The sequence below is a fragment of the Gadus morhua genome, chromosome 15 (genome assembly GCF_902167405.1).
Source record: "Gadus morhua chromosome 15, gadMor3.0, whole genome shotgun sequence".
Taxonomy (NCBI): Eukaryota; Metazoa; Chordata; class Actinopteri; order Gadiformes; family Gadidae; genus Gadus; species Gadus morhua.
In genome coordinates, this window is record NC_044062.1 from 419,251 (window position 1) to 436,038 (window position 16,788).

A 16,788-nucleotide genomic window follows, 5' to 3' on the forward strand; every position below is an offset into this window, starting at 1 on the left:
GGAGGTGGGGCTGGAGGTGGTTGAGGGTGGGTGGGGGTTGGGGTAGGGCTGGAGGTGGGGCTGCAGGTGGGGCTGCAGGTGGGGCTGGAGGTGGAGGTGGGGCTGGAGGTGGGTGAGGGTGGCTGGGTGGGGGTTGGGGTAGGGCTGCAGGTGGGGCTGGAGGTGGAGGTGGGGCTGGAGGTGGAGGTGGGGCTGGAGGTGGTTGAGGGTGGGTGGGGGTTGGGGTTGGGCTGGAGGTGGGGCTGCAGGTGGGGCTGGAGGTGGGGCTGGAGGTGGAGGTGGGGGCTGGAGGTGGAGGTGGGGCTGGAGGTGGAGGTGGGGCTGAAGGTGGTTGAGGGTGGGTGGGTGGGCGTTGGGGTAGGGCTGGAGGTGGGGCTGGAGGTGGAGGTGGGGCTGGAGGTGGGGCTGCAGGTGGGGCTGGAGGTGGGGCTGCAGGTGGGGCTGCAGGTGGAGGTGGGGCTGGAGGTGGTTGAGGGTGGGTGGGGGTTGGGGTTGGGCTGGAGGTGGGGCTGCAGGTGGGGCTCTCCGGGGCGGGCCTACCTGTGACACTGGTGCCAGGTCCAGCTCTCCCGGGTGGCCTTGGGCCTGAAGTCGGAGCGGCCCAGGTTCATGATGCGGGAGGAGAAGCGCAGCAGGCGGCGGTGGCCGTGGGGCCAGGTCATCAGCGCCGCCGACGACGACAGGCAGCTCTCCTCGTTGGCGCAGCTCAGCAGGTGCAGCGGTCTGTCCTCCAGGTAGGCCGTCTCCTGCACCAGCTGGGCGTCCAGCACCAGGTCCGGGGCGGCTGCAGGGGGGGGGGGGGGGTTAGAGCAGCGTCGGCCACTAGAGTACCTATATATATACATATACATATACAGTACATATATATATATATATGTACTGTATACGGCTTCAATTGATCATGTTGAGTCTATAAATAGATTAATTAAACCTTCAGCCAATAACCTTTTACTCATCAGTACACTTAATCGAATCCCAAATAAACAGACTCAAACCAATCCCCACAGACTCACTCTCTGAACAGGTGACGCCCGCCGCCTTGGTCCCGCCTCCTCGCGGACAGTGCAGCTGGGTGTTGCGGCGACACTGCTGGAGGGACAGCTCGGTGCCCACGCAGTGCGTCCCACTGAGCACCAGCTCGGCCGCGGTAGGGTCCCCGGTCCAGTACCAGGTCTCCTACGGGGTTAACGGAACTCATTTGTACGGTGTGTCTGCGTCACTAAGAAGGTTGGGACGCTACGTTTGGACTGATATATGAATGACACCAAGGAGCTACCTGGTGGGCACTGGAGGCGAAGCCCAGCCCCAGCTGACGGCAGACCACCATGGCCTCGTTGATGCCCCAGCTCTCACTGCAGACGGACCCCCAGCGCTTCCGGCCGTCCACCTCCATCAACACCTCCAGGCGGCCCTCCCCTGGAAGTCGGCCCCCAGACAAGCGCACCTGAGAGAGGATGGATACAGTGTGGATCAGACGGACGGCCAGGGGTGAAACAGGACGTCGGGTGGCTCTCAGAGCGGTCAGATGTGAACCCACCGTTGGCTCCGTGCCCGTCTTAGGAATGTTGCAGCGCACTGAAGAGTCCCGGTTGTGTTTGAACGTCCACAGGGGGACTTCCTGGTAGAAGCAGTCCAGGATGGATCTCTCCATCCCAAGGCACTGGACAGAGTTCATGTGGATGGGGCCCGTACCTGGAGGGTCCAAGAGAGAGGACACAACAATCCTCAACCATTGATCTACGCAGGTCTGCTTGAACTAGACACCAAGGCTTCACACTGCCTTGGGGCTGAAACACAATATCTTCACCGAGTGATGCATTGGGAACACACAAACACACAGCTAAGCTCACACACACACACAGACGGACACACACACACACACGCACAGAGACAGATAGACACACATCTAGAAATAGATAAAACCCAGGTATGTCTTTCATGTGAAAAAGAGCATACCTTTACCAAACAAGGTCTACTTTAACAATGACAATGCTATCCTATCCGTCACAGGGACGTATCCCCGCCAGCCGAGCAGAGGTGGCATCGTGTTTGTGTCACACCACATTTACCTCCATTCTGTTGCCTCTGAGCATTACAACAACCTTGGCGGGGAGTCCATTACAGGGGACAGAGAGAGCAAATCACAACAATATGAGTTTACCTCACAGCAGAGCACAGCCAAATCTTTGTCATTTCCCGAAAAACAAGATGCAAGTGGAATAATTTACTTGTCCGAAAAACAAAGTCATCACAAAGCATCATTACTTTTAAATGTGCAGGAAATTGCTATATAAAAACGGGCCATTGTGTAAAATAAAATAAATTCCAACTTGGAAATGTGATGCCATCAAATCCAATGGAAAACGTAGGGAGAGGTGAGGGGGGGGCGGGTTGGTTAGATGGTCGGGGAATAGACGGCAGATTGAGGGCTAGCCTGGAGCCTCTGAGTTGGTTTTGTCGGATTGCAGGGCCTGGTCGGATGTTGGTCACAGTGCGTGGGTCAACGCTAGCATCACTGAACAAAAGAACACCACTTCCGCCTCCGTCGGTACGATGAAGAGCGTGAGCTGGGTTCTGAACTCCCACTGTTTACCCTGTCGAGGCAAACACGACAACCACATAAAGGATCCTTCAAAATGTCCCTAACCCGGTTTGGACGGCCCTTTCTGGGAAACACACGCGGGCCTGAACAGAATCTGAAGAGTTACACACTTCATGTACGTATATGCACGCACGCACACACACACACGCACACACACAGTATGTTAACTAAAACAGCATACACTGCACGTCCCTCAGGGTTAAAATTACACAGGGAGCCAGAAATACCCGCGCGTTGGGCTACAGGGCAGAGGGAAGCAGTGGCATTACCCCTATAATTTCCCTCACTGATTGTGAAATGTTGCTACGGTGATTGAAATTAAAAGTTGGGTCCGAGTGGCGGAGCCTTGGCCGCGTTTAGACTGCTCCTCACTTCACCTCGCTAACGAGTTGTGATTGAGCAGTGACAGAAACCCGCCCAGACTCTCCCATTGAACTCTCCCCTGTAGAGCAGGCACGGGTAGGAAGCAGGGTTTAAGTACAGACTCTTGAATCGGGGCTACATTTAAATCATCCCCAGAACCGTCCTGCATGACAGATCAACCAGACAAATGAGAAAATTGCCATGAAGTGCTAGATGCCGCGTGAATATGGTTTTGTACTTTTGGAGAATAGCATCAACAGGCGGTCTGTGGTTTGCCGGGGAACCCTCTGCTCTTAAATTAGCCGTAGCACTTAATGCTCCGCTTGTAGTGTTTTTCTTTCCACGGAACATCTCCAGCCAATCCAATCTGCGAACCACTCAAATAGATTCAGTCCGTGTGCCAAGCCCCAAAGCGCCGGAACAACCTGGCTATGTTCAACGGGATCTCTTGTAAATCCTAATGCAAGCGTCACATTTCCTCCAAGTGGGCAGCAGCTCACCCGCCCCCGTCAAGGTGGAGAGGCTCATTGTGTGGATCGGCGCACGGTTTCTATGGTAACGTAACCTCTACCTGCGCCCGTGTTTTAATTTGCATGATGTGAACGTTAGAGGGCTCGTCTTCAGCGGTCCGAGCCGGAGTGCCTCTTGTCCTTACCTGGGCAGATAGGCAGCGGTGCGTATCCTCTATCACACTCTGCTTTTCATCGTACTGGGAGGTTTTAGAAGGACGACCGGCTCTGTCTCTGAGACTCCCCAGACCACACACGTGCACAATCGCCAGCGCTGAGGCCATGCACAGAGACGCAGTCCTTTGATCCCACCGGCGACGAAGATTCGAAGATGGGAACAAGATACGATAAGCGTGGTGGGAGACGCAGGAGAAGTTACTTGGCAGAAGGGGTACGCTGAATCATGGTGACGCATGTAGGACAACAAAGAATGCGTTGAAATAATGCCCTTAAGTCCTTGTAACTACATCAAACATACACAGCCCGATTCTGTTCTGTCTTTCTGAGCAGGGAATCATTCTGTCATCAGAAGTCTAATTTGGGATCTTTCCGACACCATATAGACCTATGTTTATGCGGACCCAGCAGTGCATTGAAAATTATATGTCACGGTTAAAAAGTCTAAAAGGCAGAATGTTATAGACAGGAAGCCACTGAATCTCTTTGATGTTCAATGACCCTGGGTAGCAGTTACAAACTGTGCACAACTATATGTGTGCCTGCCCATATGGATATGTACAGTTATGAGAAGCACTATGAGCAAGAACCTGCCGTTCCCCCCCTATACTGCACCCATAGGAGGTGGCAGGGAGAGGTAAACCTAGCTTAAAGGTAAACCGCACACGCGGAAAGGCATCCTGGTGTTTTGGTTCTAAGAATAGAGTTGTTCAAAGTACATCCATGCAAACCTGACCTACATACATGAACAACTGCAAGGCAGTCATCGGAAAGGCGTTCTTAAGGTCATAAAAACGTAGGCCTTTGATCATTCTTTGGAGTCTCAAAGGAAGGGGACGTTTCCAATGTCTTCCAATGGGCTGTTCTGTTTCTGCCCATCGAAAAAAAAGCAAGGTATCGCAAAACTCGTGATCTGGCTTATTAATAGCACCGAAAAATATACAGCTCCCCCCCTGTGTGTAATTGACCAAACCAGCCAAACCATCATCTCTCCTTTCCACTCAATCAGGATGATTACAGACTTAACCCCCAGTCCCTGGTGGCAAGAAGCCACAGTCCTCTCTCCCACGGGGGGGCTGAACGGCACTGCTCCGACTGTCAGCCGTCGTCCAAGGGGTTAGGGTTAGGGTTAGGCTTAGGGACTGCTGCTCTAGAGGTTAGGGTTAGGGACTGCTGCTCTAGAGGTTAGGGTTAGGGACTGCTGCTCTAGAGGTTAGGGTTAGGGACTGCTGCTCTAGAGGTTAGGGTTAGGGACTGCTGCTCTAGAGGTTAGGGTTAGGGACTGCTGCTCTAGAGGTTAGGGTTAGGCTTAGGGACTGCTGCTCTAGAGGTTAGGGTTAGGGACTGCTGCTCTAGAGGTTAGGGTTAGGGTTAGGGACTGCTGCTCTAGAGGTTAGGGTTAGGGACTGCTGCTCTAGAGGTTAGGGTTAGGGTTAGGGACTGCTGCTCTAGAGGTTAGGGTTAGGGACTGCTGCTCTAGAGGTTAGGGTTAGGCTTAGGGACTGCTGCTCTAGAGGTTAGGGTTAGGGACTGCTGCTCTAGAGGTTAGGGTTAGGCTTAGGGACTGCTGCTCTAGAGGTTAGGGTTAGGGACTGTTACTCTAGAGGTTAGGGTTAGGGACTGCTGCTCTAGAGGTTAGGGTTAGGGACTGCTGCTCTAGAGGTTAGGGTTAGGGTTAGGGACTGCTGCTCTAGAGGTTAGGGTTAGGGACTGCTGCTCTAGAGGTTAGGGTTAGGGACTGCTGCTCTAGAGGTTAGGGTTAGGGTTAGGGTCTGCTGCTCTAGAGGTTAGGGTTAGGCTTAGGGACTGCTGCTCTAGAGGTTAGGGTTAGGGTTAGGGACTGCTGCTCTAGAGGTTAGGGTTAGGGACTGCTGCTCTAGAGGTTAGGGTTAGGCTTAGGGACTGCTGCTCTAGAGGTTAGGGTTAGGGACTGCTGCTCTAGAGGTTAGGGTTAGGCTTAGGGACTGCTGCTCTAGAGGTTAGGGTTAGGGACTGTTACTCTAGAGGTTAGGGTTAGGGACTGCTGCTCTAGAGGTTAGGGTTAGGGACTGCTGCTCTAGAGGTTAGGGTTAGGGTTAGGGACTGCTGCTCTAGAGGTTAGGGTTAGGGACTGCTGCTCTAGAGGTTAGGGTTAGGGACTGCTGCTCTAGAGGTTAGGGTTAGGGTTAGGGTCTGCTGCTCTAGAGGTTAGGGTTAGGCTTAGGGACTGCTGCTCTAGAGGTTAGGGTTAGGGTTAGGGACTGCTGCTCTAGAGGTTAGGGTTAGGGACTGCTGCTCTAGAGGTTAGGGTTAGGGTTAGGGACTGCTGCTCTAGAGGTTAGGGTTAGGGACTGCTGCTCTAGAGGTTAGGGTTAGGGACTGCTGCTCTAGAGGTTAGGGTTAGGGTTAGGGTCTGCTGCTCTAGAGGTTAGGGTTAGGGACTGTTACTCTAGAGGTTAGGGTTAGGCTTAGGGACTGCTGCTCTAGAGGTTAGGGTTAGGGACTGCTGCTCTAGAGGTTAGGGTTAGGGACTGCTGCTCTAGAGGTTAGGGTTAGGGACTGTTACTCTAGAGGTTAGGGTTAGGCTTAGGGACTGCTGCTCTAGAGGTTAGGGTTAGGGACTGCTGCTCTAGAGGTTAGGGTTAGGGACTGCTGCTCTAGAGGCTGCTGCTGCTGCCGCCATCGCTCCTTCAAGGGGAGATAGATGAGAGGGATCGGCACCAGGTTGTGTGAGGTGAGCTGTATTATAAATGCTGGCGTAAAGCGCTTGGGCCTGCGCTCTGTGTGTGTGTGTGTGTGTGTGTGTGTGTGTGTGTGTGTGTGTGTGTGTGTGTGTGTGTGTGTGTGTGTGTGTGTGTGTGTGTGTGTGTGTGTGTGTGTGTGTGTGTGCAGCTGCTAGGTCCAGTGTAGGTTGAACCTCTCATACATTCTCTATCAGCATGAATTGTAAGTAACCAAGTCAACATGATTAGAGCCAGATCATAAATCACATCCACAACCAGAAGAATAGCATCAGTATCACAACATTAGCGGGTGAACCATTGTGCTGCTGGTCAGAGTGCTCCCTCACCTTGGCCCATAAAGGCTCCGTTCAGGGCCTCCTTGGCGGTTCCGAAGCCCATCTCCCTGCATACCACGCTGGCCGCTGTCCTGTCCCACAGGTGGTCCACGATGGTGCCCCATTTCCCTTCCTTCAGGACCTCAACACGACCCTCACCAAGCCTGGGCCCTGCCTTCAGACGCACGGGCTACACACACACACACACACACACACACACACACACACACACACACACACACACACACACACACACACACACACACACACACACACACACGCACACACGCACACACACACACACGTTTTAAAATCCACAGGCAGTAATGCGTGTGGATGCATGTGCATGTTAACCCAAGTCCCTATTTAGTGAATAATTATTTTGACATGCCGTTAATGCATGTCGTGATGCATCTGGACATTGGGATGAACCCCGAACCCTCCAGCTGGGAGTCAAACCCCCTCAGATGGAGCTTTTCCCTGACCCATGCTGTCAGATGACTGTGTGTGTCTCACCACGATGGGGTCGGGGGCCTGCGGCCTTCCAGAGGACATGCGTGCGAACTGGGGTCCCGCTACACACTTGGCCACCGCATGCCTGCCGTTCTTGCAAGGGGAGGGGCTTCGGGCGATGGACAGCTGCGTCTGGCACTCTGATAGGCTGTTCTCAGTGCCCATGCAATGCACCTTTTCCACCCAGAAGCCCTTCTTCTTCGACATGATGCTCAGTCTGAGGGTTTAGGATTGGAGGAAGGAATGATCCTCTTAGTCACCCATAAAACGTGAAGTCATAACAGGGTCTGCCAGCGATCCGAGACTCAAACCTCTAGCACGCAACAGCTAAACACAGGGCAGCACGGTTAACAAGGATGACCAAACAGTCCTCTTCCTACCTGGTGGAGGGATCGGCGACCTTGGTGTCCCAGATTTTCCTGAAGAAGAGAAACAAGGGTAGAGGAGTGGTTGGTTAGCCCCATGGGTTCTGTATATTTGCAGAGGTTTGCTGACACACGTTGTCTGTGAGTTTCTTCTGTGTCACTGAAGAAGTTTTCTATTGACATTTTATGAGAGTAAGTTGTTTAAGACATAAAAGAAAGAACCTGATTTAAAAAAAACACGTTATGAAATGGGGTCAAAGGAAGCGGTATATTTGGCTGATATGTGGTAACGATAGGCAGGTGGGTGACTATAGTTAGTGAAATAACATGTTTTTTTCTTTAATTATCGCTCAGTCTGGAATGTGTGGGCTGGGCAGCAGTGTGTTGGGTTAGGGTGGGAGGAGCCATTTTTACAATCCGTATGCGTTCAATCCACGTAGGGAAAACAGAACAATGTATCCTGTTGCAAATGTTGTGGTTTTGTAAGTCCTTTTTTTTTCTGTATATCTGTCATTTAGTTTGTTTTATGTTTGATCTAACATTATGAATGTATTACTTGTTTATTCCATACCTATGAAGTAGAACAGTCTACACCTTAAAATTATATATTCATGTGACTTCATTAACATGAACGTATTTTTACATAATTAGTTGACAAATCACAAAATATGTTAATCTCATTTGAATTAGCTTGATTTGAAATTGGATTAACGGGTTGCCAATTTTGCCAAAGTTAAAAACCCTTACATTTACAGAACATGGAATTTTTCCTTAAACCCTGGGAGTCCAAATCATATAAAAAGATTACGAAAAAACAATAACAGAAAGCATTCTAAAACATGCCTTTCACCACAAAAGCCGCCCATAGTTTACAAAAAAAAGCAAATCTTTCAACAGCACCAAAGTACTGCATTTCACGGAAATAAGGGTTTGCCCAGGCATGCAAAGGAAAACAAACATGCAGCTCTTTACTTTAATACCCTGCTGGCCTGCATGTCCGCGAGAACGAGGCACGAGAGAACGAGGCAGTTGTCTAGAACAGGCGGGGCCATGTGCCAACAAGGTTAGCGGAATGGACAACCCTGTTCTCCACTGGTATTCCCACAAATACCATGCTAGCAGGCTGCCACAGCAGCCAGCAGTACACACACACACACACACACACACACACACACACACACACACACACACACACACACACACACACACACACACACACACACACACACACACACACACACACACACACACACACACACACACACACACACACACACCACAGGGACTTCAGATACATGAGGACCAGCCAAAAGTAAAGGCCAAGTCTACTACTCTACTAGTAGACTAGTCTCTATAACTACTAGCCTACTACTCTGGCTCCCATTCATCAAAACGAAATCTGCCAGCAGGAGTAAAAACTTGCGGGGTGTAATTTCAAGTGTCTGGACGATATAGTCACAAATATAGACCAATGTCAGATGAGAACTTCTGGGAAAAGAGAATCATGTCCTTGAAAATATCCAATTTAGCAGGATTCCCTCTGAAAGGGGGAAACAACCTGTTCGGTATAATCTGGTTGTTCTATATTTCAGGGACAAAACTTCTGACCTGCAAAATTTATTAAGAAACTTTATGTATCCTAGCTTTGAGTAATAATGACAATTATCCAGGAATAACTTTAAAGGCACCTGAAGTGTTACCTGATTGCGTTGTAAATATTTGGGGAAAAAAGAATCCTCCTAAATCAAATATACAATGTTCACCGAGTCACTAGACCTGTCGGTGGTTTACTAGGACGGGCTATATAGGTTTACACTTGTTAAACATTTCAGCTGAATTTACAATGTGGCTCTGTAGAAACACAGAATTGGGAATAGAACCAGACTAGCACAAACACTTCCCACAACGAAACGCGTTTGTCACTTGTTTGGACCTCACCGCAGAAACATCAGCAGTCCATTTTACTGCATTATTAAAATGGTGGAGAAGTTATTGTGAACTAAAGATAAATTGAATCAAATATAAGGCTTTTCGTTTTTGCGAGACTTTGGAAAATAATTATTATTATTTAATTCTACTTCCAGGGTATTGTGCAAGACTTTATGTAATTCTGATTATAAATATCCCCATATGCTCTGTGCACAATATCGTTTTTGAATAGGATTGAATGATTTTAATTGAACCACCCTAACCACGACACCATCCTGTTTCCCCTCCTTCTACCTTGTAGGTCCCCATAGTTCTGGGGTTGAACGCTCACACACACAGAACAATGTAAGCCACTTCAAATAATTTCCATAGTTCCACACCCGGCTCCAAACCACAGGAATAGCTACCGGCCTGCGTACATAAATTAAAAATTAAAAAGGGTTAAAAACCCAAATTAGAGAGAGAAGACCATTGAAGGGATCACAAGGTCTTGAGACTCCCACCGGAACGACACGGCCCCAAGAAATGTCCCCCCTTAAGTAAAACGATCCCTTCCATCTTAAGGAGAATTAAAAACATCATTAAATAAAAAACAGCGGCTAAGACTCCCAAATAGCCTCGGTGACGAGAGGAGAGGGGCGGCCTGCTGATACAGCAGCACGCTCCATGTGGTAATTGGGACATTTTACAGTAGCGATGCGTCTGAGCACAGCCCTCACTCACCGCCCTTCATCCACTGCCTCCGCTCTCTCTCTCTCTCTCTGACTCGCTCTCTGACTCTCTCTCAACTCTCTCTCTCTCTCTCTCTCTCTGACTCTCTCTCAACTCTCTCTCTCTCTCTCTCTCTCTCTCTCTCTCTCTGACACTCTCGCAACTCTCTCTCTCTCTCTCTCTCTCTCTCTCTCTCTCTCTCTCTCTCTCTCTCTCTCTCTCTCTCTCTCTCTCTCTCTGTCTCTCTCTCAACTCTCTCTCTCTCTCTCTCTGTCTCTGACTCTCTCTCAACTCTCTCTCTCTCTCTCTGACTCTCTCTCAACTCTCTCTCTCTCTCTCTCTCTCTCTCTCTCTCTCTCTCTCTCTCTGTCTCTGTCTCTGTCTCTGACTCTCACTCAACTCTCTCTCTCTCTCTCTTCAACTCTCCCTCTTTTTATCTGTTTCTGTCTGTAACTCTCTGTAACTCACTCTCTCTCTCACACGGCTATAATTGGGGATGTTTTTTCTCCTCTCTCCACATAAACCCTGAAGTGCCCTCGTCCTGCCCAACCAGTCATTACAGCGTCTTTAGAGTTTGGTCCAAGAGGCACAGGCGGCTGAGAGACATGACACGGTCTGGGCTTTCTAAGAATGGACCGGGAGATGTATAGCACAGGGGAGGAGGAGTAACGGAGGGGAGGGAGGCGAAACAAGCGCCATTTGGCTAGCTCTTGGAACACAAACCTGTGCAACCTGTTTCTTTTTTCAATGTTCCCTGTTCTTACTAACTTGTAAGGTTATTATCCAAAGGGACTTACAGCAAAGTGCTTTACATCGTGCGTTAATTTAGGAGCGAGTTTAGGCATCATGCTCAAGGATGCTTACATGTATTCTTCAAACATTGGGGTTCAAACTCAGAGCCTTTTGTCCCCAACTTCCTGCCTACATCTCAAGGGTTGAACGCTATCCGCATCTTACATCTGCAGTTCTGCACCTCTTCACTAATGAGTCATAACTATGAAATAACAACTGTAAGCATCACTTTGGACAAGACAATACAAACTGCAGTGACCTCAGCCCTCTCTCTGAGGCAGCTCTTCGCTTGGCGACCAGACACGTCTGCTAACGTAGCGGCTACCGCTGTATGTTTACCCCGCAGAGTCTGAGCTTTTGTGTCCGTCCAGCAGCTGACTCAGCAGTAAGTCTTCATCTCCCCTATATCTACATTACCTGAACTTAACAAAGTGTGGACTGTCAAGAATTCAACTAGAAATGTTGGGGGGGGGGGGTGGTTTGTTCGTAGCACTAATAAGAATGTAGATCAGGACGAGACCTCGACGATATGCTGAAGAGCATCCTTGACGAGGTTTATCCCATTAAGGAGGTGGTACCTGATAAACAATACAAGGGTTATTTATGGCTCCGCTGACTTTCCATTTACATGGAACGCATAGTTCCGGCGAGATAAGTGAATTCAAGGGCAAACACTTCTAGAGGAGTGGGTCCTACACCCCTGATATGGGGCAGTTTGGAAAGTCTATAAACTAGTTTGAAATGTACATGAAAAAAATAAAGGAATTGCCCTCCAACAGTAGCTGCCGTGCGGCAGGAACAAATCTGGCACCTCGGCGACACAGCAGATGCTGTGGTCTCGTGCTCGTGACTCAGACGCAGGCCAGCAGAGTGAATGAGAGAGTTCCTTAACCCTGAATCACCAAACACTGGTATCCTTCTAGTCACAAGAGCCAGCTGGTAGCACCATCCCTGCTCTTGACAAGAGACTAATTTGTTCCCATAATGGCACTGGAATGACTCTTTGTGTGTTAATGTGTGGTCCTTCTGTGGTTCAGAGCAGAACCTTCCCAAGAAACCACCATCTATTTTAAGCCTTTCAGCGTTCGAAAGGGAGCATAGGAAGTGCAGTTGCGTGGCCACAGGGCGGAGGGAGATACCCACAGTATGACGTCTTGTATTGAGATAAAACGATGGTCGTCACGCGTGGAGGTCCCTTACACAGATGGTCTGATGGCTCGCTGAATACAATACCAATAACAGGTGATACGAAACCTCCTCGCTGGCAGAGGGGAGCTGTTAGTCCGAGGGGATGGGCCGACGGTGCCATTAGAGAAGCACAGATTAAAACCCAAATGGTTCTAGAAACCTGGGTCAAATAGCGTTCCCTCTGAAGTGTGAGCCAGCGAGATAAAGAGAGATCGATTAGGTTCAAATTAAAGACGTGTAAGACAAAGGGCTAATTGAAAGGTAGATTTTGGCCAGTTAGCTAAATATTAACGTAAATCAGGGAGTCTTAATATTTTCCCTCTCTGTATTTTCAATGTATTGTTGTGTTCTTGCTGATAAAATATAATCTTCATGTTAAGCAACATAAAGATCTCATACACAAATAAGAAATATTGGTTTGATGATTCTGCAGCTCTAATGGAAGTGAAGCAAGCCAAATTTCATCCGTAGTATTAAACATCAATGGCAAGTAGTATCAGTTGTGTATAGGTTGTAGCCACAGATTGTCAGAAGGTGGGACTTACTTGTAGGTCTTTGTGTTGTGCTGGGTGGCCTGGGGGAAGCCCAGCATCCCACACACCACTCTACTGCTGTTGAGGTTCCAGCCCAGGTCACACACCTGCCTCCATCTCCCAGCATGCTTCACTTCCACCACTCCCTCCGTGACCAGCGTCTTCTTCTTTGTGGCCATGAGGATCGGCCGCAAACGGACCTCCTCGATCTGGACCCGGCTCTGGCGCTAAAAGGGGAGGAGTCGGCAAATGAGTACAAAGAACCAGAAGATACGGTGGTCACATGACCCCGCTACAGAGAGCCCCTACCTGGTAGTGGTGCGGGGGCCGGTGGAACCGGGGCAGCTCCTGGGGGTGCCCGTTGCCGTAGTAGCCCTGGTAGGGGTTCCGGCGGCTGGCCAGGATGCTCTGCCAGTGGGGCGAGGGGCTGACGTGGGGCCGCAGGGCCACGGAGTTGGCCCTGGCGGCCGTGGGGTCCAGCCGGCGCTCGGGGGTGCACACCACGCCCAGGTCCTCTTTGTGTTTGCAGTCGTTCACCCCCCAGCCGTTGTGATTACAGTCGCTCAGGGACGCCTCCGAGCCCTCGCAGCGCACGTTGTCCATCCATATGGGGCCTGAGAGGGACGCACAACCTCTGCTGTTCAGTACCCCGAGCGGCTGGTCTCACCGGGGGGGTCGTGAACGTCAGTGAGGAGCCATGGTGATTGGCTCCCAGCTCAAGGACGCCTACAGGTAGACTGGGTTTGACTCCAAACACTCCAACACCACTATAGTTTACTACACCAGCCCACCTGGCCCTTCATCATTTACACTCACTGAGTCCACATTATGCAGAGCAGGCGAGGGTCTCTCAGGCCAGAGGCTCCCCCGGTCGGAACCGAGCAGAACAGGGCCAGGCGTGTATAGGAACCCATTTGCACACCTAACACTTGACTTTTACAGGCGCACTGATTAAGGACTGCCTCTCAGCGTGCGTTATGTAAATAGATTTACTAAACACTCTGTGTTTCACCACGGGCTCCCACTGAAGGGTGCCACTGGCCCAGCCTCGCTTTAATTTGGATTGAAAGGCAGCAATAAAGAATGTCCATAAACCACAGCAAGTGTTGCACAACGCTGGCGTGCCAGTGCTGTCATTATTCTTAAAACAAATCCCTATTTTACCCCTGTGTGTTCCCCTGCAGCCAGCCCGGCCTCTGTAATGAGATCTAGAGACTGTCATCGCGTAACACATTGTAGTTTTATTATGGTTTGGTGGTCTGTTATGAAGCCAAGCTCTTGGAGTGTTGATGAGCATGTCAATTATAATATGGGAATTGTTCATGTTTGAGAAGAGGCAGTGATAAAGATAGCACTGTGCTGGTCTGGATGTAAGCCTACCTGCATGTACTGACTGCACCTATCTAGCTTGAGATGCAATTGGGTCAGAAACCAAGTTCCCTGGGATTAATACATTTAATTTGGTAAATATTCTAAATGTTAAACGCAATAATACAGAAAGCAGGCTGCTGATGTTATTAGTTTTCTTCACATTCGACACACATTTGTTTTTTCATTCGGTTGTGTTCAGCTATACGTTAATGCATTGAAATCAACCCCGACTGAAACGTAGTGCTGATCTTCAAAGAGCTCTCACCTTCTCCTTGACCATACTTGGCGCTGTGTGCCCACGTGATTCCAGTCTGGAAGCCCAGCTCGCGGCACACCACATTGGCCAGCTTGATGTCCACCTCGTCATCGCAAACAGTTCCCCACGTGTTGTTGTGCAGCACCTCCACTCGTCCCTCGTTCACTTCTCGTGCACTATTCCCCGCCAGACGCACTTTGGCGGCAGGAGCGCGGGCTGAGCGGCGCGCTGAGGTCTGCCGCTGTGGCTCTCCCGGCTGGCAGAGTGCGAGCAGGAGGAGCGCGCTCAAGCAGAGGGTCACGATGCGTATCATCGTATCTGGAGAGTCCAACCTAAGGGGAATGAGCGTAATTAAAGGCTTTACTTATACAACTGCATTAAGTCGGTTATGCGGCAATATGGTAAGCTTCATTCACTTTCACTGCCCCATACTAACTATTGCCAACTTAAATAACAGCCTATATGTCGTAGGCTAGTTTATTTTCATACCAATATAGCGTTAAGCATCGACTATGTGGCTGGTCTTAAAGGGTGAATGTTGGGGCACTTGCCAATTAGCAAATACAAATGCGTTTAAAGAATATGCATCTCTAGCTGGTTTTTATGGAATGTACCTTCTGGAGCTTGCGGTTTCATAATTGTCCATCAAATATCTTGGATTCCTAACATTTTCAGGAATAATTACCGGCTTCCGTGTTTAAATGATTCAGTTGAAACCAAGCCTCAACGTGAGGAAAAGGCCTGTTTTATTCATGCAAACGTAGACATGTAATTGTTACATTGCCAGCTTACACGTTAGAAGTTAAACTTATCATTACGGAAATACTGTGACACCCTAAGGGCAATACTCACATAAAGACATAAAGACAAGCAGGTTCTTACAAAAGGTTAGCAGTAAATCATCATGGTTGAGGCGTTAAAGACATTAATGTCGACAGCCTAGAAACGTTGAGGCCTACATTTCGTCACATCAATATAAGCATATCTCTCATAAAACATAAAATCATTATTTAAGATTAACTTCATTAAATGCTTGTGGTTTAACTAAACATTAATTAAGTAAGCTAGGCTTAAGTGACAAGACATTCAGAAACAATTGTAAAATAAATCTAAATATGAATCAAATAAACCCGAGGCATGGCATTGCAGAGGCTGGATTGGGACCTACCTGGTGACAAACAGTGTTGCAGTCCTGGACACCACTAGCTGAGAAGGAGTGAGTGAGTGAGTGAAGGAGTTGACTTACTAGACGTTCTCCTCTCAGTCCTCCCTTCCCTCCCTCTTTCTTCCTCCCTCACACCCCTTCTTTCATCTTATCCACCTCTATACTCCCTCTGTGTCTGTCTTTCCACTCTTTCTTCTTTTCTCAATTGAAATGCCGTTAGACTATACAAAGACCTTTTCGTCAATGGTCTATCTTATGTGGAAAGCAATTTATTCAAGAAACAGAGGGGACATAGGGTAAAACGTCATTATATCATTTCTCTATGGATATTTCGGGATATGGATAACATGTTGATACGTTGAAGTTTTCAAGGGGGACATTTAAGTTCTTTGATGGCCAGGTTAAAGGTACAATATGTAACATGGAAACCTAGTGTATAAAATGGGTACTGCAGTCAATATTGGCGAGTTTTATCGGCACACCCCCTTCCCACCATTTCTAAGACGCTCACATGTGGAAACAAAAGCGCAATATTATATTTTAAGGCGAGCGCCATTCTTCTAATTTGACAATGACAAGCGACGATGAATCGTCTGAAAGTTGACCTGCTTATTTTTTCTAATGAAGGGAGCGATTTTGCCACCACACGACCACGCTAACCGATTCCATTCCCCACACACCCAGTCCGGATTCTCAAACTAAATGTTTCAATCATTCTACAAACAAACCCTTGTACAAGATAGAGGATATTGTAAGTGTCACTTAAAATATCTTACAATATACTTATTGACATCTTCTCAAAGGTCTTCACCCAACCACTTCACAGCTAGCTGCTGCTGCTGTAGTGGCATGTTCAACGCTTTGGACGTTGTTGTTCTGTATCCCCAACAGTAGCCGTAATAAGTGGGTGATCTTTGGCAGGGTTGCCAAATACTTACCAGCGTCTTTTAGCTTCTTTCTTTTATTTGAGCCGCTTGGGTAACTTTGGCCTAACCCTTTTCCTAACCCTTAATTGTATTTGTGCATTTGAACTTGTCTTGCTTCGTCTCTGCATTAAAAATAGTAGTTTTTTTAGGTTGGTAGGGGGGCCCCAAGCAGCCGCGGCCTCTGCCTCTATGGTAAGACCACCACCGTGCAGGGGCCTCTGCCTCTATGGTGAGACCACCACCGTGCAGGTGCCTCTGCCTCTATAGTAGGACCACCACCGTGCAGGGGCCTCTGCCTCTATGGTAAGACCACCACCATGCAGGGGCCTCTGCCTCTATGGTGAGACCACC

General features: G+C 49.0%; 1 protein-coding gene across 2 annotated transcripts in view; it reads right to left on the bottom strand.

The window, feature by feature from the left end:
• Positions 1–15,577, bottom strand: part of loxl4 (lysyl oxidase-like 4) — a 25,507-nt gene extending 9,930 nt beyond the window's left edge. The window contains exons 1-11 of one of the 2 annotated variants that reach the window (XM_030379852.1): positions 15,515–15,577; positions 14,356–14,678; positions 13,029–13,333; positions 12,732–12,946; positions 7,582–7,620; positions 7,205–7,418; positions 6,701–6,878; positions 1,538–1,692; positions 1,277–1,444; positions 1,014–1,176; positions 541–784 (exon numbers count right to left, since the gene is read on the bottom strand). In XM_030379852.1, the coding sequence (XP_030235712.1) occupies positions 541–784; positions 1,014–1,176; positions 1,277–1,444; positions 1,538–1,692; positions 6,701–6,878; positions 7,205–7,418; positions 7,582–7,620; positions 12,732–12,946; positions 13,029–13,333; positions 14,356–14,659 (1,985 nt within the window). In that variant the 5' untranslated portion in view covers positions 14,660–14,678; positions 15,515–15,577. Of the gene's footprint in view, positions 1–540; positions 785–1,013; positions 1,177–1,276; positions 1,693–6,700; positions 6,879–7,204; positions 7,419–7,581; positions 7,621–12,731; positions 12,947–13,028; positions 13,334–14,355; positions 14,679–15,514 lie in introns of both variants that reach the window. The other variant, XM_030379851.1, reaches the window with a different exon arrangement.
• Between the last annotated feature and the right edge of the window lie 1,211 nt (positions 15,578–16,788).